General features: G+C 38.9%; 1 protein-coding gene across 1 annotated transcript in view; it reads right to left on the bottom strand.

Annotated features, from left to right (window-relative positions):
- rbms2a (RNA binding motif, single stranded interacting protein 2a) overlaps positions 1-26,083 on the bottom strand; it is a 75,055-nt gene extending 48,972 nt beyond the window's left edge. Inside the window, exon 1 of the mRNA XM_036560025.1 lies at positions 25,981-26,083. Coding sequence (XP_036415918.1) covers positions 25,981-26,052 — 72 coding nt within the window. The 5' untranslated portion in view covers positions 26,053-26,083. The remainder of the gene's footprint in view (positions 1-25,980) is intronic.
- Positions 26,084-26,481: the final 398 nt, after the last annotated feature.

Raw genomic sequence — 26,481 nt, forward strand, 5'->3', positions numbered from 1 at the left:
CAAAATGCTGCCAAATATTTCTAAAATAATACACAGTAGAAGTATGTACAACTATATATATCAAAATACATCAAAAACATACAACAAACACTAGAATTAGTCAATGCAATTATTTAACTTGTTTACTTCGCCTGCTGTGGGCATTTTTTTCTCTGCACAAAGTACCAAAACCAGCACTAAAGATTTCAGTTTTATGGTTTTTAGTACCTGCTTAAGACCTAATGGTACTTGAGGGTGTTCTTCTCTGTCTTCGCTAACAACTGAAGCTAACAAACTTTACTCTTCCAGGTTACCACTATTACATCACTAATAAGAGCAAATAAGAGCACTGGAATGACTACTAAAATTGTATTTTCATCAGTTGACTGATATTTTCAGAATTATTACTTTGTGAAGAGTTCACTAAGGTGAGCTACTGAGGAAGCTAACGCTATCAGCATTCATGCTAGCCTCCACAGAACCAGTGTTTTGTTCAAATTGTCAACTAAACAGAGAAAAAATATCAGCTTTAATACGCTGGCATCTTAAAAAACGTTCTTCAATGTGTCCAGGAAATGTTGGCATAGCCAGAACTTCAATGTGTCCAGGAAATGTTGGCATAGCCAGAACAAACGAATGATTAAATGCACGTACGCCTGACCTAAGATTACAGCTGACCGGTTTACATCGAAAGAGGAGACTTTCGGAAAAATCTATAATCCTTTTAGTGGACAATAGAAAGTTACTCACAGGTCATACTTTCTACAAAAGAGGATTTAGGTTCTCTCAGGCTTTAAGCTAAGCTAACTAGCATCAGTGCGTCAGTTCAAAGACAAAAAATAAGCTTTGGTTGGCTCTACATGTGAAATTGTTGTGTGTGCATAGAACAGTACAGTATAGCAGTTTATATAGTTTTACAAACTAGTGCAGACAATAAGTGACGCGTACTTTGATTAGTGAGTAAGGCAGCTAATCAAGTTAGCCGCTACAGCGCTGCACTACTACAGTGGCACAAAATGAACAAAAAGACATTTAAATTGTTGATCGTTTGCTATTATGGCGGCTCCAGCCGGTGGAAAATTAACTAGAACTAAAACCTTAGGTTTAATTGGTTCCTGTTTGGATCTGTTCTTGTTTTTGAACACTCTAAGGAACCTGATGGTGATTAAATTATCTTGTTTTCTTTTAAAAACATATTTTTTCAACATCAACAGACTTTATCAGAAACACTGAAGCAAAACTAAACCACCAGAGAGACTCCTACAAAGAACAGTTATTAAACTTCTCTCTCTCTCTTCTTCTGTCTGCTCCTCTCTCGCCCCAGCCTCCTGAATCAATGTGTGTAGGAGGAAGAGAAAAGTCATTAGAATAAACTTACAGCTGCATTTCTCTCACCCTAAGGCACTATTAACATTACTTTCTCCTCTGAAATATAGACATTAGCGCCAAAACGTTGCACGAAAACACCAGACAAAGAGCAACAGATTAAATATTCCTTCTCCGCACGGCGAGCTTTAGTCCGTGCCTCATAATAACCCTCCTTCCTTTGTGTTGCTATGGGGATCTCTCCTACTTCCCTTTTTATCGCTCTTGAAGGGGTTCAGTTAAGGATGAAATATCCAATTAGAGCCGGCGGCGGAGATCAGGCTTCAGGTGGACAATAGGCTAATTTGTTCAGGGCAGACGGGGTCAGGGATCACACCCCTCTTGTTTAGAGACTACCCAGCAAGTGTCGGGGTACAGGGACCCTGCGGAGAACAGGCCCAATCCTGCTAATTATGAGTCCGTCCAAAAGAATAGCACGTCAAATTAGGGGTGCGCTGCAAAAAATGCTATCTTGGCAAGTGAAATGATCTTAAATCTAGTCTATATGTCTCATATTTCTCATGTTGAGATCGTTTTAAGCTTATTATAACTTATTATAACTCTTTAACTTACTTCTAGAATTTTTTTACAACTTTCATTTAATAAGTCAATTGATTCCACTGAACTGGTAGACAAGTCTTGTTTAAAGCATATTTCTTACAACAAGCAAAATTATCCGCCACTATTGTGAGATAATTTGACTAAAATCACCTAAAACAAGTAAATAAGGCCTAGAAATATGTTAAATAGTCTTATAATAACGTTACAAAAATCTTGAAATGAGAAATATTAGGTATATCCATTACACCATCTTAAAAAGATGGTTGTTCAAGGGTTCTTTAGTAAATAAATTGGTTCTTTATTGAACTATGAACACTAAATGAACTCTTTGCATGATTAACTGGTTCTTTGAATGGTCAAATGTTTTCTTCAGATTGATGGAGAATGTGTTTTATATGGTTCCATATAACATTTTTCAGAAATGAGTTCTATATAGCACCAAAAAAAGGTTCTTCTATTGTTACAGGTTTGGTATTTGGCATTCCTCCATCAATCTAAAGAACACTTTAACAATGCAAATAACCAAGTAAGGGTTCTTTCAGTGTTCATAGTTCTATAAAGAACCAATTTCTTTACTAAAGAGCCCTTGAAGAACCATCATTTTTAAAAGTGTAGATATAAGATCATTTCACTTGCCAAGATATAATTTTCTGCAGCGCTATGAATATATGAAAATTTGTTTGTCACAATACTTAAAGATATTTTCACAATACACAACGCATATCACAATATGTGGAATAGGTCACATTTAAAAACTGCTATCAAAAATCATGAAGACAGAGAATATCATTAAACATTTCACGTACTGTACTGCACTCAACTCAGCCTACAAGATGTTTATATTGTGTATCACGACAACAAAAGTGACCACGATAATGATAAAATATCATATTGCCCACCCCTACGTCAAACACTTGTCGAAACAACCACTACTACAAGTAAAATACTAAACTACGCCATTTTATGATCTGATCTATACTGTCAACGAAAGTTACTTTTACCTCAGACGAGTTTATATCATACTATCAGTGATTACCTTCCACTCCAGACGCACCGACTAACATGCTAATTAATCATGGGTATTTCAAACGCTTGTCAAAACTACGGCTATTGCAACTGAAAAGCCAAACTATGTCTTTCATCATGTGTCAAAAACTTACAGTGTCCAGCTACTTTTACCTTGGATGAGTTTATATTTATATACCATATGTTCATATACTTGAATGCATTTATATTTATATACCTGGCTAGCTTGTATTGAATGACTGACATTAGCAGGCTAGTTAGCTCAGTATCAGTTATTACTTTCCCCTGAGTTGTACTGCCTGATGTGCTAGTTTATCCTGGACGTTTTAACCTTTTCAACTCCTTGAGACCACCGGTTGTTCCAAAATGCACTTCGTCATATTCGTCATAACTTTCATATTTCATAAGCTACATTCAAAAGGTGGGTGTCATATGAGAGCTGTAACTGTCTTCTTTCCAGTCAAATAGATGGGTAATGTAATTTTAAACCCTTATAATAGAAGAAGCTGAACTCACAATTTTTTTTGTCTACTGAAAGTTCACCCATTTTTCCACAAATCTGGGCTATAAACTATAAACAGATGGCGTCTCTTCCGTGATCGGCTCTGTAAAAATTATTTTTATACAATAATACAAAGAGCGTCTAAGATTTTTGGCTTTCAACAGTAAATTGTAAGCATATAGCAATACGTGTATGTTCATAAAACACGTTCTGTTAATTTGAGGAGAGCTTTTAAAATAAATAAATAAATAAATAAAATAAAAATTTACATTTATTTCATGCAGTTACTGAATAATTTGCCTTACGATTTGGTCATGTAAATTCAGATGGACAAACCAAAATATACCCTGGTCAATAAGACGTTTTAAACTGAGCTCACTGACAGAAAATATTTAAACAAAAAACATGAATCGCCAAAAAGATCACATAGAGTAAAGCTGATATCTGAATGAATGTTGCCAAGGTTTGAGAAAGTGAACCACACTTTCATTACAAATTGTGGAGTTTCCTGGCTACTTTCACATTCAAAACACATCCTGGACAATGCCGTGGAGGCTGGGTGGGCAGAGCCTGCTGTAGCACTGTGACTTCCCATTGGCTGAATGGGCTGTAAGTTGGAATTGAGGTGCGGTCAACAGACATTTTATTTTTATGTACACGCTTTAGAACAGAGTAGGACAACCGTATCTGGTTTCCCTATAAAAACAGTTTCTAGAGATATGAGCTAGAACTGTCAACTTTTACTCCCAATACAGGGTTCTGGTGTGTTCCAGCCCCATTTCCATTCCTGCTTATGAAGACTTTCAACTGGTAGCTTAAACTGCCCATTATTACATACTTAAAAAAGATAGTTCTTTAAGGGTTCTTCAGTAAAGATAACGGATCAAGAGGGTTCTATGTAGCATCAAAAAGAGCTCTTATGTGTTATATCTAGGCTTTACATATACGCATGTTCAACATATATTCTCCATCAATCTGAAGAACTTTTGCACAGAACCATTTAAGCTTGCAAATAGTTCTTTGTGTGATTATGATTCTATATAGAATCACTGTCTTTACTAAAGAACCCTTCAAAAACTCTTTTTTAATGTGTGTATGTTAACTAAAAGAAGGTATCATTCATGAATCCATATTGAAGTGAAGGCATATGAATGAAATTTAAAAAAGGTATTGGAATCAATATCTAAACATTTTTAATAATTCTGTGAATGCAATTTTAACAGCTCTGTCCGTTTGTAGCTGTAGTTGAGCCTTGAGGTGGGCAATATGGCAAGAATTTTATATTTTATATATATATTTATGTTATAATATATATATGAGGTGGGCAATATGGCAAGAATTTTATATTTTATATATATATATGTTTATTTATTTTTGATACCTAATAAGTTGGAAAAAAAAACAAAGTAGTGGCACATATAAAAATTACCTACCAAAAACTCCAAATACAATTAACTATATTGAACATTACACACCCTGCCCTGCACTACATGGCCAGTGTTTTTAAGTACTGACAATATCCAGGACATGCTCAGAAAACCATATTGTGTTCTACTGTGATGTGATTGTAATTCATCACCATAATGATAAATACTGTCATTACACAGCTCTACTTGAGCCCCTATTCTCTTTGTGATGACAACACATAATGGAAAAATATTCTCTATTTACACAGCTGACAAACATTTGTGCATGAACTGTGAAATTCAATGCTTGATTATTCAACTCAGCATCTCCAAAATACACAAAAACACCCATTTAAACTCTTATATGAACTCAAAACCTTAATGTGTTCTTTAACGTTGACTAAGCTACAGCAGATCTCCAACAATCACAAGAGTTAGAATGGTGCAGCGTGTGACGCATGGCTACTGTTTTACTGTAGGCGTCTTAGATCAACATCTGGCATCATCCGGCCTAAATAGTAAGAAAATTTCTTCATAAAGCACCCACAGGAAGTACACATGTATCAAACAGCCACTCTAATGCCCTTTAATAGCTCGAGAACAGCATTAATCGGAAGCTTGTGTCGCAATAAAAGTAATCTAAGGCCACAAGCAGGAACCCTACTGGCTTTTGACTTCCACTTCTTTCCACGTGATCATTTCCACTTCAATACCCACTAAGCTAAAGCTTAAGGAGAACTGAACTGCTGTAATTACCCCATATATATTTGTATCAATGGAGCAGTTTTCTCGAGTAAATGAGACATTTCAAAATGAGTGTTTTCCTCAGTTTTCCAGCTGAGTGGATCCTCAGACTCCGGCCGCTACGCACAACACAATTACTGATTACGCTGCACAGTGGAGAGTGAACACCCACTCAGTTCTTTAGGATCCGTCACACTCAGATTCTAAGAGTGAAGGTGGTTAATGCTGCTCTGTATAGCTGTAACTATCTATTACCTTAGCAACTGAGTCATCTATCAATTATTCGGACAATTAAACGAGTCATCAGAGTTTTCTGAAAAGGCAGAACAATAAAGATGATATTTTTTTAAACCACACATTAACCACACATTTCAAAACATCTAAAATTCTTTTTTTGGAAGTCTTAAAAAAGACTTAATATAAAAGATAATTTAAAAGCAGTGCATTTCATTAGAGCTATATGAGTGATTTAAAATACTGCTTTGTCATCAATCAGTTCTCGTTAAAACTAAGAACTGACTAGACTCACAGCTTTTAACTTTGAACAGACTGAAAAAGAGCAAGACACGGAGAGCACAGCGGCTATTTTAGAACTTTATGAAAATGAAAAAGAACATCTGACCAAGCAAAATCTAATTTTACAGTCAGGCAGAAGATGCTCGTTCTGGCCTTGTTCTTCACATTTCCTCTTTCTGAAAATGATCGCAGTTTACACGATTCTCCCTAAGCAGGGAGGAGCGGGAAAGCGCTTCCTGTTTAAAGTCTCCAAAATGCAACTACAGTTCCCAAGCTGAGGTGCTCCCTCCCTGAGAGTGCATAGAAACCAGAACTCAGAGCATCTGACCGGCTCCTCTGGTCTTAATTAAGAGTGGATAGAGAGGATTACGACGTCACGGCAGAGCCTTAAGGCAAGCGAGTTCAATTAAACACTTCTTTGTATGCTTTGTATGCTTCCCCCCCTCCTCTCTCTCTCTCATTCTGTGGGGAAATCCCTTTAAGACCCTCAACCCCAATTACATTCCAAAGATTTTCTGGATGTTCTTGAGGGAAACCTCCACTTAACGTCTCCACATCCACCGCTAACCTGACCGATAACCAGGAGACCAGATACGCACTGTATGTCCAAATGTTTGTAGCGTTTCTACTGAAATTAGAGGTATTAATAGTGAGATTGCGCTGCAGTAACAGCCTCTACTCTTCTGGGAAGGCTGTACACTAGATGTTGGAACACTTCTGTGAGGATTTGATTGAGCATTAGCGAGGTCAGGTGCTGATGTTTGATGGTCAGTTCTGGATCACTCCAGCTCATCCCAAAGGTATTGGCTGGAGCTCTATCACTCCAGAGAACACAGTTCCACTGCTCCACAGCCCGATGCTGGGGGGGCTTTATGCCCAACCTCCAGCTGGAAAATGGCCATGTAAAAAAATGATTATTAATCTTTAATGCTTTAATGCTATCCATTCACCTTGCTGTCTCAACTGAACGCAGTGTCATTAGCTGGGATTTCACAGTCAACAGTCAACTTCACAGCATAAAATAACTTTTTGTACATGTACATGTGAGGTAGAGCAGTAACATTACATAAAAGCTTGATTTTAGCCCCAGAGAACACAAGTAAGCACTTCTTAGAGCCTCCATACTTAGTGAACTGCTTTTCCACAGAATATGATAGATGCTGATTCGCACAGGATTAATATAACCTGCTTTATTTCTACTGCTAGTTTTATGGAAGGCTCCAGACCCCCCCACTGCGACCCAGAAGGATAAGCGGTTTAGATGATGTGTGTGTGTGTGTGTGTGTGTGTGTGTGTGTGTGTGTGTGTGTGTTTTGTAGAAGGTAAAACATGCCAGAATGTTTCCTGAAGTGAAAGAGCAGCCAGTAAAAATGACTGACATGGCACTTTCAGACGGGAATGATATCACTGAGAAATGGTAATAATTACATTACCCACCTCCTCATGTGAAACTAATCCTATCTGAACAGGGCTAAAGACACACGGATGGGAGTAAATTCACATGTCTGAAAGTGACTTGCAGCAGAGAGAACGAACAGACGCAGTGAGTCACTATCTGGGAAAATTCCAGACCAAAACTCCAAAAGACAGACTGACACAGCGATTGGCAGACACACAGGCTCAGGACAGACGAGGTGATGAGACACAGATACTCCGATACGCAGATATTCAGCTCTAGAAGGGAGATTCAGCTTCGAAACTCGTGTGCTTTGTGATACACAGTTTAAAATGATGGTTCTTCAAGGGTTCTTTAGTAAAGAAAATGGTTCTACATGGAACCTTGAACACTCAAAGAACCCTTTTTCATGATTAAAGGGTTCTTTGCATCGTGAAAGAGTTCTTCAATTTGACGGAAACTGTGTTGTAGAACCTATATAGTACTAAAAACCTTTCATCTATTGTAACAGTAGAAGAACCCTTTTTGTGCTATGTAGAACCCTTTTCAAAAAGGTTCTATATACAACCATCTACGGCACATTCTCCACCAATCTGAAGAATCATTTAATGATGCAAAGAATCATTTAATCATGCAAAGAGTTTTTTGAGTATTCATAGTTCTATACAGAACCATTTTCCTTACTAAGAACTCTTGAAGAACCATCTTTTTTAAGAGTGTAGCCATACAGAGAACCCCTGGAGAATGTATGTTCTCTAACAGATTTAGGCGACAATGGGTTACTGTACACTCTTAAAATATATGGTTCTTCGAGAGTTATTTAGTACAGAAAATGGTTCTATATAGAAGCATAAACACTCAAAGAACCCTTTGCGTGATTAGAGGGCCGTTTGCATGGTAAAATGATTCTTCAGACTGATGGAGAAAGTGCTGTATATGGTTCTGTAGCACCAAAAAGGGCTCAATTGTAAAGATGTAAAGCTTGTATACAATAGAAGAACCCTTTTCCGTGCTATATAGAACCATATCCAACACATTCCCCTATTAATCTGAAGAACCATTTCACACAAAGAACCATTTAAGCATGCAAATGAGTGTTTGTGGTTCTACATACAACCAGTGTCTATAGTAAGGACCCCTTGAAGAACCACTATTTTTTAAGCATGTACAGAACAGCTATTATGTTTTTTTCTCTCACATTTAAAAAGACTTTTATAGTATTTTAGTGTACAATATGCATCTTCAAGTACATTAGCAACTATAAACATTATCACTGTTCTTTTTAGAGGTGCACATTTAACATGATGCATGTTTTAAAAGGTCTGTAAACCAGAAAAACTGGATTTGACAATGAGACACATACCAAACAAATCAAAAACACAGTGGAAATAACCTCTAAGAAAATTCCTGGTGAGGATTTCAGTGCAAGTGCTAAGTGGGCAGCTAATACTGATTAGCCCGTCTAAATGTTCACATAAGGCACAGTGTCCCGCCCAAGACACAACGCAGTTTATCAGCAAAGACATGTATAGTTTTAGCACTGAGGCTAAAGTAGCTAACAAGTAACAGAAGCTAACAGGTGCCGATTAGCATGATGCTAACGCATGCCTAAATCATTAAACTCTCTAATAGATTATTATGTGGTTTCTGACACTGTAGGACACATTGTTATCTCTAAACATGGACTAAAGTACATTTATTATTATTATTAAGTGCCGTCAAGTCATTTCCAACTCCTGGCGACCATATGGATGGTGTTCCTCCAGAGGATCCCGTCTTCTGTTTGGGTCTCCAGGCTTCTGAATGGCTGGTTCATGATTCCACTGATTGTCTCCATCCATCTTGTTGCTAGTCATGCTCTTTCATCTTCAAGCACAGTCTTTTCCAGAGAATCAGATCTTCTCAGAATGTGTCCAAAATAAGACCTTCAGTTTGGGTCTCTGGGCTTGGAGTGAGAGCTGAGGCTTGATTTGTGCAAGGATCCATTTGTCTTCTTTACCATCCAAATTTCTCTCAAAAGTCTTCACCAACACCAAAGTTCAAAGCCATCAATATTTTTCCTCTCTGGCTCCCTGTCCAGCTTTCACATCCATGATGAACCACAGAGAAAACCACAGCCTTGACAAGTCCGATTTTTCTTTGTAGAGAGAAAATGTAGTATTTGAAGATCTTTCCAAGCTCCTTCGTCCTTGTTCAGCAGTGTCGATCTGAATCATATCTCTTGATCCTCTGTTGTTATTAATTGACCCGAGTAGGCAAAAGCTGTCCACCATTTCCACTTGTCCATTACTGGTACAGTTTGCAGCCGTTATTGTAACCGCTGCAGCAACTTCAGCAGCTGTAAACTCTCTGCACGCCATTTCACATGTGTCTCAGATGTGGACTACATGAAGAATGAAGGGTTTCCGGCGTGATGGGTCAGTCCTTCCTGAGTGTCCTTCCTTGGTCAGTTTCACACAGAATGTAGATGGACACACGAATCCAACAGTTCCACACGGTGAGAGGCAGATGACGTGTATCTCAGCCCGTCTTCATAGACTCATAACTCCATATGTGAGTCACGTACGATCTCGTGATAAGATCGAATGGAAAGGGCGACTCTACAGATTGAGGAAAAGTTTGAACTGTATTTCTGTGCTGGATTATCACAAAGATACAGACATAGATATATAAAACCTGGAATTTGATGCATGGGTGAGTTCATGGGCCCCAGAGGGTTAAACAGCACATTAGCCTCACAGCTCCAATTAAACTAAATAAGCTAACTCTCAGACTTGGCTGATTGACTACATTTGGGTCAAGAGGGGAAAGCTGTAAATTTGATTCTTCTCTAAAGTATTCCCTTCAGGAATGGAAAAAAGGAATCCAAGATGTGTTTATTTCTCCCTTTTCAAAAGGCGGATCGTCCTTTCGCAGGCTGCAGAAACGTTGGGTTGGGTGTTAAAGGGACACAGGCAGAACCTTCCTATCTGCTGTGCTGTTATTAAAGCGCCCACATGACCGCAAAGCAAACATGCTGAGCGGCTGGCTGCTGTGGGTAGAGCAGAGAAGGACAGGACATCCTTTTTTTTCCTGTCGCGCTGTGATATTATCACAAAGAGACATTTTCATGAGCCTCGCTGCATTCCTGGCAAGTGACGGGCAGCGTCAGGATCCAGTCCAGACTCGCTCGGTCCCCTGTGCCTCTCTTTCGTCATTTCTCACTGAGTGAATGCCAGGTTTCTGTTGAGGGTAGAAATTTGGGGAAAGCTGTGCGCACCTGAAAACTGCTATATGTTAAAGGGCTGATATCATACATTTTTCTAATATGTAGTTTATGTTTAACCACTGAGGTCCCCTGTTAATGCTTAAGTGGTTTTATGTACCAAAAACAGTCATAGTGACCATTTTCTGATCTCTCTGCGTTAGTTTTAAGACTAATAATGTAAATGAGCTCTGTTCTGATTGGCTGCCCTGTGTTATGACTCAAAAAGCAGTCTTGGCTGAAGCCGTCCTCATAACTTCAGTGTGACTGGGTGGGGCTAAACTGCTGTAGGCTGAATGGGAAAACGTCTGACTTAGATTTACAGGGGTAACGCACACAAAATAAACATTTCGGGAAATGTGCCAGCCAGTTTGGTTCGTTTTCAACTGCGTTGCGCATGTAAAATACACATTTTTAATCAACAGTCGTTTTTTGCAAGAAATGACATGATTACCTGAGGCATTTTTATTATAAAAGTCAGGATGATGGACGGAAGCTGCTGGGCAGCAAAAAACCCCAAATTTCCTTTTAAAGTTAGCTTGACAAAGACAGTTCGTTTTATTGTTCTACACTTTTCTGTACAGTTTAATGGGTTGAAGTTTTCAAGCTAGAACCACAAAACTTCGCAGGATCTCAGAGCGTACACGGGAATAGTGTGCTTGTGCTTTTGGAACCAGTGGTATGGTTTTTGTACAGCGTTTGTTCGAACACAATTTTTTCCCCATAGGAAATGAATAACGAAATGTTGAGAAAATTTACACAACTGACACAAATGATGTCACAAACTACATTTCTCATACTGCCCCGACAGACATTACTTACAGACTAGCACATATATGTACACATTAGCAACCACCTAGGACAACAAAGCAATGGCACAGCAACAGTGTTGCTAAGCTGTTGCTATGGTATACACCTCAGCAACCACTTAAGACAGCATACCAACAGCCCATCAACATGTTAGCAACCCCGTGGATACCACAGCAGCAGCCTTGCAACTCCTTAGCCACCACCTGGGATACCATAGCATGAGCCCAGAGACACCTTAGCAGTCACCTTGAGCTCCATAGCAACAGCCTAGCAACACCTTAGCAACTACCTTGAGCTCCAAAGTAACAGCCCAGCAACACCTTAGCAACCACCTGGGATTCTATAGCACAGGCCTAGCAACACCTTAGCAGCCACCTTGAGCTCCATAGACAGAGCCTGGCAACACCTTAGCAACCACCTGGGATACCATAGCACAGGCCCAGCAACACCTTAGCAGCCACCTTGAGCTCCATAGCAATGGTCTAGCAACACCTTAGCAACCACCTGGGATACCATAGCACAGGCCCAGCAACACCTTAGCAACCACTTAGAGCTCCATAGCAATGGCCTAGCAACACTTTAGTAACCACCTGGGATACAACAGCACAGGCCCGGCAACACCTTACTAACTACCTGGAATACCACAGCAGAGGCCCAGCAACACCTCAGCAGCCACCTTGAGCTCCTTAGCAATGGCCTAGTAAAACTTTATCAAACCTGGAGCTCCGTAGCAACCACCTAGGATAACATAGCAATGGCCCAGCAACACCTTAGCAACCACCTGGAGCTCCACAGCAACAGCCTAGTAAAACTTTAGCAAGCATCTGGGATTTCACAGCAGCTTTGTCATGCCACCTAAAACTAAGCATGACTAATTTCAGCATTTAAAAAAAATACAACAATAAATAACAAAAGTTCCATATTTATCAAAAATTGAAACATTGTCTACAGTACAAAAGATGTTGTTTACATATTATTTTCAGAAAAAAAAACAAGCCAAATGTTCCATGAATTCATTTAATACAAAATGACAGCATCAAACATGTCCAAAAATAGATCTGATAATAATAATCCTCCGTCTTCATTTGATGCATTTTTAATTTTAGAGCAGAAAGTGTTATCAGAAAACGTTCCCACAAGCAGGGAAGCTTTCAAGCTGTACATCATCATCATCCTCCTCGTCATCATTCACAGATGTCTAAATACAGTCTAGTCTAAAAGTAGCCAGCTGTCTGAGAGCAGGAGCTTTGTGTAGTCACTGTTACCGTGAGCTTTGAAGAGGAATACATCGGTTGAAAGGAACAGACTGTACAGTCTGAAGCGCAGTCCAGCATATACAGCCTAACACTGCACTGTATCATTTCTGTACTTCAGTGCAGCAGATTTACTGCTGAATAAGCAATAAGAGGCATTCTCAGTTAGAGTTTAATGAACAAATCAATACAACGTGATACTTAACAAGAAACTAGTGTTATTATATGGCTTAGGTCAGTCTGGGAAAAAATATTTTCCAGACTTTAAGGCCTTCGCTAATTCCTGTGGAATGCTATTTACTGTTACCGTGATAAACTATGTGACAGTATGATTTTCTGCTCATATCGTGAATATCGCCAGCCCTTAAAAACACTCACCAACTGCAAGTTTCATTAAAAAGAGAAAAGAATTAGTCCTGTTTAACTGGATTTAGTGCAGCACAGTGTGTGAATTCACTAGATTTAGATTTTGATCAATTCTCTTGATGTGGCACTACTGGAGCTTTTTGACTTATTAAATTTAAGAAAAATGAAATATTTTGATGTCTTCAGATATTGTGATGTTATATTTTTGTCATTTCGGTCCAAAACAGCCGTATGTAAAAGTTTGAACAGCTCTCATCCAATGATATTTGATTTTCTCAGTGAGAATAAGTAAACACATCCTCTATGAGAACACACTTCAAAAACAGCACTTTTCTGCAAATTTCAATGTTCAGTTTTCATACTGTCTGACATTTCATGTTTTATTTATGTTATTTTCAGTAAAAAAAAACAATACTTGTGAATTAAAATGTGTAGAAATGTGTTCTCTGTAGAGGACGTGCTAACTTATTTACACTATCTACAACAGCATGTCACTGACCGGGGTGCCGAGGTTTTTCTTTTTACTTGTGCCATACAATATTTCTCACATCTACGGCTTAAAATTAAAAAGTGAACTATGTAAAACGAACAAACAAAACATTATTGTTTTTAAAGGTGGTATGGAGAACAAGTATTCATTCTCAGCCCCTTAAAATCAGTATCGGTATGGCTGCACACTTAGGCCCAATCCCATCTAACCCCTTGCCCCTATCACTCAGCCCTACCCCTCCGTTTTGTGCGTTCACATCTAGGAGTAGGGTGTCCCGATTCTTATTGAGATAGAGGGGTAGGGCTACATGGCGCTCCAAACGGAGGTTTTTCAGAGTCACACTCCAAACGCAGTGTTATGAGGAAAAAAGAAAAACCAGCAAGAAATGCACAAATGTGAGAATTTTCTCTGTTAAAATTATGATCACCATCATATTATCTTTGTTTAATGTTGTTTCAATGTATTGTGGCCCTTTTCTTCTTAATAAGCATAAAAAAACACTAATAGTATGCTAATGTCTCGACAGCTAGCTAGTTAAATTAATCGTTCCACCTTAAAAAGTCCAGCAGTTGTAACTGCCAGTGCATTTAATGTAACTGCTGCTCCATTTAAGGTGGGACAAGACGCTTGCGAACGGCTGACGCCAGCTTCATATCACTTAAGAATTAGGGGTGGGTGATAATAAATAGTAGGGCCTTAAAGATGGTTCCTCAAGGTTCTTTAGTAAAGAAAATGATTCTACATAGAACCATGAACACTCAAAGGACCCTTTTCATGATTAAAGGGTTCTTTGCATGGTGGAAGCATTCCTCAGATTGATGGAGAAAGTGCTGTAGATGGTTTAATGAAGAATCTTTGGGCAAAGGTTCTATATAACACCAAAAGGGGCTCTGCTATTATTACAAGCTTGACATTGTAGCACATTTTGATGCTATATAAAACCCTATCATCATGCAAAGCGTTCTTTGAGTGTTGATGGTTTTGTATAGAACAATTTACTTTACTAAGGAACCCTTAAAAAAACATTTTTTAAGAGTTAGCAACCGAACAGTGAAACTGCTAGATGAAGATCATGCTGTGGCAAAAGGGTTCAGTGGGAATCGTGACTGAAATCTGTTTCAACAATAAAACAGGACGTTGTAGAAGGTCTAATATTCACGTTCATCCACTCTCTTCCATCTGAACAAGACTCGTTCCCAAGTTCGGATCAAAACATGCTACCAAAATTGGAGATTTATTGACTGAAGATAAACGTTCCCAGCAGTTTCGTCTCTCTTTCTTCAGTTTCATATTAATTTAAACGAGAGAACAATTTCGAACGCACATTTGACTCTTTCTCTGGAACACATTTTCTTCACTTTTCAGCAGCCAGACTATATTTGTCAGCCACCCAGAGTATTACAGCCAGGATTTCTGGGAAATGTAGTACTGAGTCATTCTGAAGGCACTGTGGTAACTCAATAGCCCCTGCCATCTGGTTCTGTAATCGCCGCCCACTCACAAAGGGCCTTTTTTTCAACCCTCACCCCTCATTTATTTTGTGTTCTCTCTTTTGTTTACCCTCACGGCCCAGGTACAGGAACTAGGGAGCAGGTCAGAGAGAAGGAGAGAAGAGAGAGATGGTAAGAGAGATACGTCTGGAATTCTCCACATGTGCACTTGACCTCCAGATGAACTCCACACCACAGCCAAAACGTTTTACAGCCAGCCGTGGAGTAAATGCTTCAGGAAAAAGTCCAAAACGCAGCTCCGTCAAAGTTCAAAAAATGGAGCTTTGGCTATTCTATGACTATTGTTATCAACTGTATTGATAATCTATTAATCTGTCGATTAAAGACAGTAAAACAAAATAAATCAATAAAAAAACAACGTCACTAAACAATATTAAACCATGCATAGATTCCTAAAAACTCTAAATTACAAATTATAAAATAGGAAGGCTTCAAAAATTCCAAAAACTAACCCTAACCGAGCAATTAAAGGAAACCACCAATTTTTCAAAATTTCTGCATAATTCAGTCAATGGCGATAGGAACATATTTTGGGGGCTAATTTGCCTCACACTGCATGTATCCCTCCACCATGAATGGAGTTTAAATCCAAACCCACTCAAAAACAATGTCTCTGACATCAGGCAGTGTATTCAGAACCATTTCATGTAATAACTTTCTGTGAGGGAGCTTTTAGAGGTGGACGTCTGGCTCCTATCACCACCACTATGAACAATTTTGACTAGAACGGATCATTTCACACCAAACCACTCTGAATGACTCTGTTTACATCTTTAACATTTAATAGTACAGAAACGTTGAAAAATCGGTGTCATTTCCCTTTAAGACAGCTCTACTCTTATTCTGAGCAGACAGCATTAAACTGCCTGCACAGCATCACCGTCACAGACATGATGGAGGGTTCTCTCTCTGGGCTCATCATGTTCTGGGATTTGGCAGCTGCCTCTTATTAGAAGCCTAAAACTGAACATTTGGTCTACAGTTGTTCCCATTATTATGATAAATTACATCAAAATGATCTAAATTGAGTATATGATGAGCCTGCTCAGTACGTCTGCAACTGCATAAATCATAAAACAGACCAATTACAGTGATCCTGTAAACAAAAACAACCAATAATCAATACCCGATTCAACGGCATCAAAAAACTGTTTGTTTTTTCTTCTTGTTCATTCCAAAATAGTTTATTTTCGCAAATGTTTTATGTTTTAAAAAAATCATTGTATTGGATAGCTTTCAAGTCTCTAGTAAAATGTTGCGTTGTTTGGCTTGTGTATATTTGCTGTTTCAGATTTCAGACAAAACAAATACTGTGGTATATATCATGTACAACGGAAAGTATTATGTTTTTAAATTATTCCCATATTGTTTAGTTTTATATTCACATTGTTTTCAAGCTATAATCAGAGAACTGATCAAAAAACCCTAAGATGACATTTAAAAAAGCCTGATTTTCCAAATATGTTTGGTCTGTCCCACTGTCACCAACAAATTTCATTCAGTTAAATATTAATAACTAAACCTTTATATTGCTGCTGTCGGAACAAAACTTTGTATCTCCAAATTGGTAACTTCACAGGAGAAAGAAAACACATACTTTACTTTTAATGTAAATCAATGAAACCAGACTTTTTTCCAAGTAATTTTGGGCCGTTTCTTTTAATCCATTCTTCATGAAATTTACACACAATGTAAAGGGGAACAGGTATTTTCACAGTATGTCAAAATCTGAAAAATGGAGATAGAAGATTTTGTTCTGACAGCAGTGACATGTTGTTACATAACACTTTTCTGACGGTTCTAATTCTAGCTATGTAGCTAATATTAACATTTTTAGCATAAAATTTGTGGCGGTTATAGAAAATTTTGGGGGTTTTGTTACAGTGTATGGGGTTGCAGAGAGAGTTGTGGGGAGAGCTGTTCCGCCTCTCCCCCAAAAGGCACAAACACCCGCCCCTCAGCGAGGTGGAAGCCAATGATGTACCAGAAATTTTGGGGTGACATCTGGGGCAGCCAATCAGACATGAGAAAGGGCCCGGCCACGCTGGACACCCCGTCCACACCTTTAAAACCTTGCATGCATGTCTGCTAGCAGAATGAGTGTTTTTTTTTTGCTTACATTTTCACTCTTGTGTGGTTTCGCTTGGCTGTAGACATGACTGTGTGTAACTGTAGACATGTAAGCATTTAGGTGAGCGCAGATCAGTGCAGTGTATCATTTCAACAGTACAACCAGTATTAGCTACTAATCTAACATAGCTGGGAAGCAAGAAGGCTAATCAGCTAATCTGGCCACTTCAGGCCTATACTGTAACAGCGGCATTCAATTAAGAAGAAAAGACAATTACGTTGTTAATCAAACAAATAAACAATACATATTGTGCATTGTGAAGTATCGTGATACAGTATTTTTGCTATATTGCCCACTCCTAACTTACTCTATTAATGTTATTTGTATTAGGCTTCTATTATATGTCTGTTTTGATTCAATGGGTCTCTAATCTTTTCTAAATACAAATAAATTATTGTCTGTGGCAATTGATGCTACAGATATAGCAGAGCCTTCTTTGGAGCATTCTTTTGAGTGAAGTATTACCAGTGACTGTAGCAGGGGTCACCTTTTTCACCTTTGCTCTACTTCTTTCCCTGACAGTGCATCAGGGTCTGTCCTTTCAGCGGGCAGTGGGTGACTACACGAGGGAGTGATTCATTCTGAGCTCGAACAGACTTTCTATCCTCTCTTCGTGGAAAACAGAAAAGCGTTTCATAACACTCTTATGGGACGCGGACAACATGTTTCGCTTTCGCTTTTTAGGAAATATTTCAGTCTGGAGGAAGTAATGACTAACACATTCAGAGAAAAAAGCTGCAGTTTCCAGACATCAATGCTGTCGTCAGATAACACAGCGTCCTCAACCTGCAAAGTGCATCCAGTTCACAGGTAACACAGCCGACAGGTGCCTAGGGAAAAAATGATTAAACAAACAGAAATCCTGCTATTTAAAGTGGAGAAAGTGCTGCAAACTGTATATATTTTAATGTATTTATTTCATTTGGTTTAAAACAATTTACGTATGTCTATTACTAGTATTAGATTATCATTATTAATATCATTACTGGGCCATTCCACCAAAGTTTCTGCACAAAAGATCTCTCGTAGAAAGTTAGTATTTTAAATGGTTGCAAATATGCTGCCTGATGCCTGATGTCCATTCAATGTTGAGGGATACATGCTGGGTGAAACATGCAGGCAAAATAGCTTATTTATATATCATATAAAACTCAGAAGACTCGTGTAGGTTCACTGGTGGTTTTGGATAGTAAATAAAATGTCTATAATTGTGTTGCAGTCATGGCGACCCCTGGTTCCTATCACCACCACTGTAAAGGGGAATTCCCCTTTAACATAACAAAATAAATACATACATACATCATCTAAACCGCTTACCCTTCTGGGTCGCGGTGGGGTGCTGGAGCCTATCCCAGCTGTCATTGGGCGGAAGGCAGGATACACCCTGGACAGGTCGCCAGCCCATCGCAGGGCAGACAAACAGACATACACATTAACACACACACACTCACACCTAGGGGCAATTTATCGTGTCCAATTAGCTTAACTGCATGTTTTTGGACTGTGGGAGGAAACCGGAGTACCCGGAGGAAACCCACGCAGACACGGGGAGAACAGGCAAACTCCACACAGAAACGACCCGCAGAAAAGCCCGTCCGGGAATCGAACCTAGGCCATTCTCGCTGTGAGGCAACAGCGCTACCCACTGCGCCACCGTGCTGCCCCATAACAAAATAATATTATAACAATATAAAGACGATTGAATGATTGTTTGCATGGTGAAATGGTTCTTCAGATTGATGGAGAATGTGTTATATGGTTCAATATAGAACCTTTTTGAAAAGGGTTCTATACAGCATCAAAAACTATGTCAAACATGTAACAATAGCTGAACCCATTTTGGTGCTACATAGAACCACATACAACACATTCTCCAACAATATGAAGAACCATTTCACCACCCTTTAATCATCTATATAGAACCATTTTCTTTACCAAAAACCCTTGGGAAACCATCTTACAGGAGAACAAACCTAAATTTGATGGTTCTTCAGGAGTACTTTAGTAAAGAAAATGGTTCTATATAGAACCATGAACACTCAAAGAACCCTTTGCGAGATTAAATCATTATGCATTATGAAAGGGTTCTGTAGACTGATGGTGAATTTGTTGTAAATGGTTCTATATAGAGCCTTTTTTTGGAAAGGGTTCGATATAGCACCAAAAAGCGTTCTGCTATTGTTTACAGCACATTTATACATCCTGAAGAACCCTTTTATGATGTAAAGAACCCTTTAATCATGCAAAGGGTTCTCTGAGAGTTCATGGTCCTGTATGGAACCATTTTCTTTTCTAAAGAACCCTTGAAGAACCATCTTTTTTTAAGAGTGTAATATATTTCCAAAACATTGCCAGTTTTATAAAATATTTGTTACATACATAATATAAATGTATACTTAACACATATATTATAGAAATAGTAATAAATGTGATGTATTCATGTAAAATAATTTTGTATGCATGTATTTGCAAATGTAGTATACAGCAAAATTTTGCTGCAATACATGACAGCAGAAATGCTGTGTTATTATAATAATCTGAGCTGTACAGTAGGATTTAGACTGCCTCTGATTATTACAGTAACATTCAGTCTCCCAGAGCCAGGAGAGCAATCAGCATCACGAGAGATAAGAAGCTGGGTGGAGAAAGTCTTCCAGAAATAGCACGAGCAGCTTTTTACACAATTCCTAATTAATTTGGATCACCAGAGTTACGTGGCAGTTACTGTTTTACTGTTTTGATGAATATTTATCTAAGAATGCTTATAACATGGTTAATAAACAACAAGCATTAGACTCGAGCTGGACAATGTATCATCTATATGAGTATACCGTGATACTGAAATACTATGATGCTGCAATATTTTGACAATACATTCGACATGCAAAACAGCAGTGTTGTAGCAGGATTATTATTATTAACACTAATTTGTTACCTTTATCAGGTCTGACCAATTTACTTTATTAATGCTAACTTAATAACTTTATTATTAATACCAGAAATCAGCAGATCTTTTCTGTAAGCCTAGAAGGCCCTGAGGGTTCCCTGCAGACCTTCAGTAATTACATGGACTACAATCACAATTATGTAAGCAGAATTATTTAAGCAGAACTATTTTCTGCACTTGTTAGCTTTCCGAATTATATGTACAAATCACAACAAAACAGGATGTGAATTTGGTGCATGTAAATAAAAGAAAGCAGAAAAGAAATCAGATTGGATTTGTGTGTCCAGACATCACCAGTCTATCTACATGGGGATCTACGTGCACCATCCCGCCCTCCAAACTCTTCAGAATTCTCTTCATAATCACGAACCTTTGGAGCTTTTCTTGAATCCCAGCACTTTCATCACTTTGGATTTGACATCGCCTTGTTTGTAGTGTTGCAAGTGACACAAAAGGCACTGATTTAAGCGTCCAGACTGAGATGCATCTGTAAAAATCTGGACTACCAAAAATCAATCTGGATACAATCTGATACATCTGAACAAGGCCCCCTCCGAAGGTAGTCTGAGTGATCGCAATGTGTCTCTAAAGCGCACTGTACCCCGTTCACGCCTGCACTGCACCGTCCACTTATGATCAGATCAGCCAGGGCACACGTTAATGCCAAGTGTGAACAGGGCCTAAGTTAACACACCCTCTACAGAGAACAAGCGTAAATATTTTTCTGCTATTTTTAGTGCACAATTTCTATTTATTTGCTGAGTTTAACATATTGGAAAAACTAAAACATAAAATATAAAATGTGCTATAACTTTTGCACAGGTCACATTTTATGTTTTCCCACAATTTGTTATATTTAGCAAACAGTGTTCAATGTAGAGGACGTATTAACTTATGTACACAAAGGTTGTCACTTTAGCCAGGGGCGCCAAAACTTCTGCATTAAACTGTAGTGCTGGACTCCAGCAACTGCCCATTGGCTTCTGTTGTAAGTAAATTGGGAGTTAGTTGTTTTTCTGTTCTCGTCTACGTACAAGGCAGTGTTTCCATGTTAACTGACGATACGATAATGGAGACGCTGCAGGCAGAGGCGAGCTGGAGTTTTCCTTTAAAACACCTCCACCCGGCAGCCTGCAGCTCTTTCCTTTTCCAACACTACTGCCATTTGGGAGGAAACTAAATAGCACTGCGACTCAAGTGATGACAGCTACAGTGTCCCAGGTGTTTACCTGTGACGTCCAGAGCTCTCCAGCGTGCTGTGACGTGCTCGCTGAGGGCACATGCACCGGAGCGCTCGACCGATGGCCAAGTTCAAAAATCCGAGCTAAACGCTAGCCAGTTGCACAACGGGGGCCAACGGAGGGCCGGAGTCACTGACAATTCCGAGAAAGCAAATACGTGAAGGAAAAAAAAGGACAAAGTGTTTCTCGACGTGCCTGACAGTCAAAATAATATTCTCCTTTTTCGAACTCAAACAGGTAAACAGTCTGATTTCCATTAGGCCCGTTTTCAGGCCTGACCGTCCAGAGAGGCTCTTCAGTCACTTAGACAACGTTTGCCTCACTCCTGACCTACATTCACAGCCAACACTGGAATTTGGCTTTCTCACAAACAGAGCCGTAGCGGGAGTGTTTAAAGGACAGACATTTTGACTCTTTGCATTAACGTGTTACAGAGTAACGCTGTTCATGAACCGGGCTGTATGGTGCAGTTAAAATCACTGAAATGTCTGGCTTTTGTACAGTGCGAATTTCAAAACACGGATTATGTAAACCAGCATTCAACAGTAGTTACTGTCACCACAGACATATGGGCAGCACTAGAGCTGTTCTAGGCATTTTCAAAGCTAAAGACCTACTATAGACATATATTCAGTTCTACCGCCACCTTATACATATATAATCAGTGACACTCTAAAGCTATTTTTATTGTTAGGGCCATTTAATACATATAGGCAGTCTTAATGATATTCTGTGGTGTTTGAGCCATTTTACAGACATATATTCAGTGATAGAGCCATGCTATAGACATATATTCAGGGACAGATCCATTCCAGAGACATATATTCAGTGATAGAGCCATGTTATAGACATATATTCAGGCACAGACCCATTCCAGAGACATATATTCAGTGATATAGAATGTCTCTATACATATATTCAGTGATAGAGCCATGCTATAGACATATATTCAGGGACAGATCCATTCCAGAGACATATATTCAGTGATAGAGCCATGCTATAGACATATATTCAGGCACAGACCCATTCCAGAGACATATATTCAGTGATATAGAATGTCTCTATACATATATTCAGTGATAGAACCATGCTATGGAAATATATTGAGTGACAAAACCATCCCAAAGACATATATTCAGTGACAGAACCATGCTATAGACATATATTTAGTGATAGAGCCATCCTATAGACATATACTCAGTGATAAAGCCATGCAATAGATGTATAATCAGTGAGAGAGCCATCCAATAGGCATATATTCAGTGACAGAACCATGCTATAGACATACTTTCAGTGACAGAGCCATCCTATAGAAATATATTCAGTGACAGAGCCATCCCAGAGACATATATTCAGTGATAAAGCCATGGTACGGGTGTCTAATCAGTGAGACAGCCATCCAATAGACATATATTCAGTGACAGAGCCATGCTACAGACATATAGTCCATGATAGAGCCATGCTAGACATATATTCATTGATAGAGCCAACCTGTAGACATACTGTGTATTCGATATTGGAGCCATCATACAGACATATATACAGCACTTAAGCCATTCCTTAGACATATAATCAGTTTTGGAGCCATCCCATGGACATACATTCAGTGATAGAACCATTCTATGAACATATTCTGTATTACAGCCATCTTATAAACATAGTTTCAGACTAGAGTCATGCTGCTGACAAATCTTCAACATTAGTCACGCTATGAACATATTCAGTGGTAGAATATTTCTATAAAAATATATTCAGTGATAGAGATCTTCCATAGATATATAGTCAATATTAGAGTCATGTTGTAGAAATATTCAGTGCTAAAGGCATCCTATAGACATATAGTCAGTGATAGAACCATTCTAGACATACATGTAGTTCTTCTAGATAGTAAAATACAGTCATTTCCGAAGTTCTAATGATTCTTTTTAGCCATTCTATAGACATTTATTCAGTGGTAGAACCATCCTATAAACATATTCAGTTTAATATATATAATATACACATTCTGGCAGCCCTAAAGGCTTTCTATGAGCATATATGCCATAGAAACTTTGGCAGATCTATAGACACTCTATATATACATTTTATATATGTTCAATATTAGAGTGATCCTATAAACATATACTGTGCAAAAGCCATTAATTCCACATATCTAGTAATGGAGCCATTCTATAGACATATTCCATATTAGAGCCATCTTTTAGACATATGCAGTGGCGGAGCCATCCTTTAGACATATTTAGTGCTAAAGTCATTCCAAAGACGTATTCAGTGTTAGAGTGATCCTATATTCTGTATAGGAGCCATTCTATACATACATGTACACCATTCCCTATACATACACTCAGTACTACAGTCATCCTATAAACATATATAAACCAATTTATAGACATATATTCTGTGTTATAACCATCCTAGAACTTTATTCAGTGGTGAAGCCATTCTACAGATATTTTTAGTGTCACCGCTATTCTATAGACATACATTCAGTATTACAGTGATCCTATAAACACATTCAGTGGTGGAGCTGTTCTATAGACATAAAGACAGTGCTAAATCCAATTTATAGACATATAGCCCATATGACAGCCATTCTCATAGACCTGTTCAGTGCTAAAGCCATTACATAGACATATTCAGTGTTAGAGTCATCCAATAAATATATTCAGTCGTGGAGCCGTTCTACAGACATATGCAGTGCCATTCTATAGACATAAATTCAGTACTACAGTCATCCTACAAACATATATAAACCAATTTATGGACACATAGTCTGTGTTATAACCATTCTATAAATATATTCAGTGGTGGAGCCATTCTACAGACATATTCAGTGTTACCACTATTCTATAGACATACGTTTAATATTACAGTCATCCTATAAACACATTTAATGGTGTAACCATTCTACAGACATATGTGCAGTGCTAAAGACAATTTATAGACATATGTTCTACTTTAGAACCATCCTATAGACATACTCAGTTGTGGAGCCCATCCATAAACATATTCAGTGATGGAGCCATTCTATAGGCATACATTCAGTATCACAGTCATCCTATAAACATATTTAATGGTGGAACCATTCTATAGATATAAAGACAGTGCTAAATCCAACTTATAGACATATAACCCATATGACAGCCATTCTATAGACCTATTCAGTGCTAAAGCCATTCCATAAACATATTCAGCGTTACAGTCATCCAATAAACATATTCAGTTGTGGAGCTACAGACATATTATGTGTTAGCGCTATTCTATAGACATACATTCAGTACTACAGTCATCCTACAAACATATATAAACCAATTTATAGACATATATTCCGTATTACAGCCGTCCTATAGACCTATTCACAGTTAGAGTCATACTATAAACACATTCTGTATCAGATTCGGTGTTAGTGCTATTCTATAGACATACATTCAGTAAAGTCATCCTATAAACACATTTAATGGTGGAACCATTCCATAGACTTATGTGCAGGGCTAAAGACAATTTATAGACATATATTCTGTATTAGAGCCATCCTATAGACACATTCAGTTGTGGAGTCATTCCATTCAAATATTCAGTGGTGGATCCATTCTATAGACATACATTCAGTATTACAGACATCCTATAAACATATTTAATGGTGGAATCATTCTATAGACACAAGTGCAGTGCTAAAGCCAGTTTATATACATATATTCCATATAAGAGCCATCCTATAGACATATTCAGTGCTAAAGCCGTTCTACAGACATAAATTCCGTGATAAATCTATTCTGTATACACGCACTCAGCGCTGGGCTGAACTGTAGCCGAGCCTGTTTTCCCAAAGCACTGCCCTCAAAGCAGCGCCGCCACAGTGGGCTCTTTCAAGGGGTGGGGCATTCTAGTCTGCCCTCACAGAAAAGTTTGCCAAACTTGGCGGATTCCAGGAATACACACACACAGACACACACACACACGCACACACACACACAAGCACACACACACACAAGCACGCACGCACACACAAAGAAAAGAACGGTGCACTCCAATGGCCCCCCCTCCCCCTACTCCCCTCACTACAATCACTAATCGATTATTATCTTCCGCTGCTTCCAGCGCAGCCGATGTGCAGACGCTCACGCACGCACGCGCTGAGTTGCGCGCACTCGCTCGCGTCGTTTTTCCACGGTTCCCTAGCAAAGTTCGTCCCCCTTTTTTTCAACGCCACCCCCCCCCCAACCCCAACGAGCCCGGCGACTCAGAAAACAGAGGGAATGAATAAATACGTAAGTAAGTTAAATAAATAAATACAGTGGAAAACAAGCGATGGAGGCGATTTATTTTCCGAGGAAAGCCGAACTTCTCTCCGTTTCCCGAACGCTTTCGCCCTCAAGGACACTGCAGCTCACTTGGCACGCGCAGAAAAAAAGCGCTCCCGGAGTAAACAGCCTCGAAAAACAACAAGCAAAGGGCTGTAAAGTGTCAACAGAGCGGCCCCGTGTCTTCTTACCTTCTTGCTGTTTCTGCCGTTGTAGCCGTTGTACGGATTGATTCCCGTCCTCGGCGGCACGGAGAGCAGCATTTTCCCCCCAGCGCTGCGTCCGGAGCGGAGAGTACTGCCAAGGCTGCCCGCTGACGTCAGCTCGGGAAGTTAAGCTCGGGATCGGGCGGAGGGAGGGAGGGAGGGAGAGTCGTCAAAAACCCACCCATATTCCGACAAACTCCGCCTGCTCTCGTCTCCTGGCCGGCGTCCTGCGCTGTGATTGGCTAATGCGCACATACAATGTAGTTTTTTCTGTGTTAGGAAATATTTCTGAAATTAGATGTGGACCACCTTAACGAATTAGTTTGAATTAGTGTAGTAAAAATATTTATAAAAAAAAATCCAGTCCTTTCAAAGTTATGATCTGTTTAAACTCAAGGCATTAATAGAGATGCACTTTAAAAAAGATGGTTCTTTAAAGGTTCCTTAGTAAAGGGAATGGTTCTGTTAGTTCTATATAAGACCATT

The sequence above is a fragment of the Colossoma macropomum genome, unplaced genomic scaffold, assembly GCF_904425465.1.
Source record: "Colossoma macropomum unplaced genomic scaffold, Colossoma_macropomum, whole genome shotgun sequence".
In the NCBI taxonomy this organism is placed as follows: Eukaryota; Metazoa; Chordata; class Actinopteri; order Characiformes; family Serrasalmidae; genus Colossoma; species Colossoma macropomum.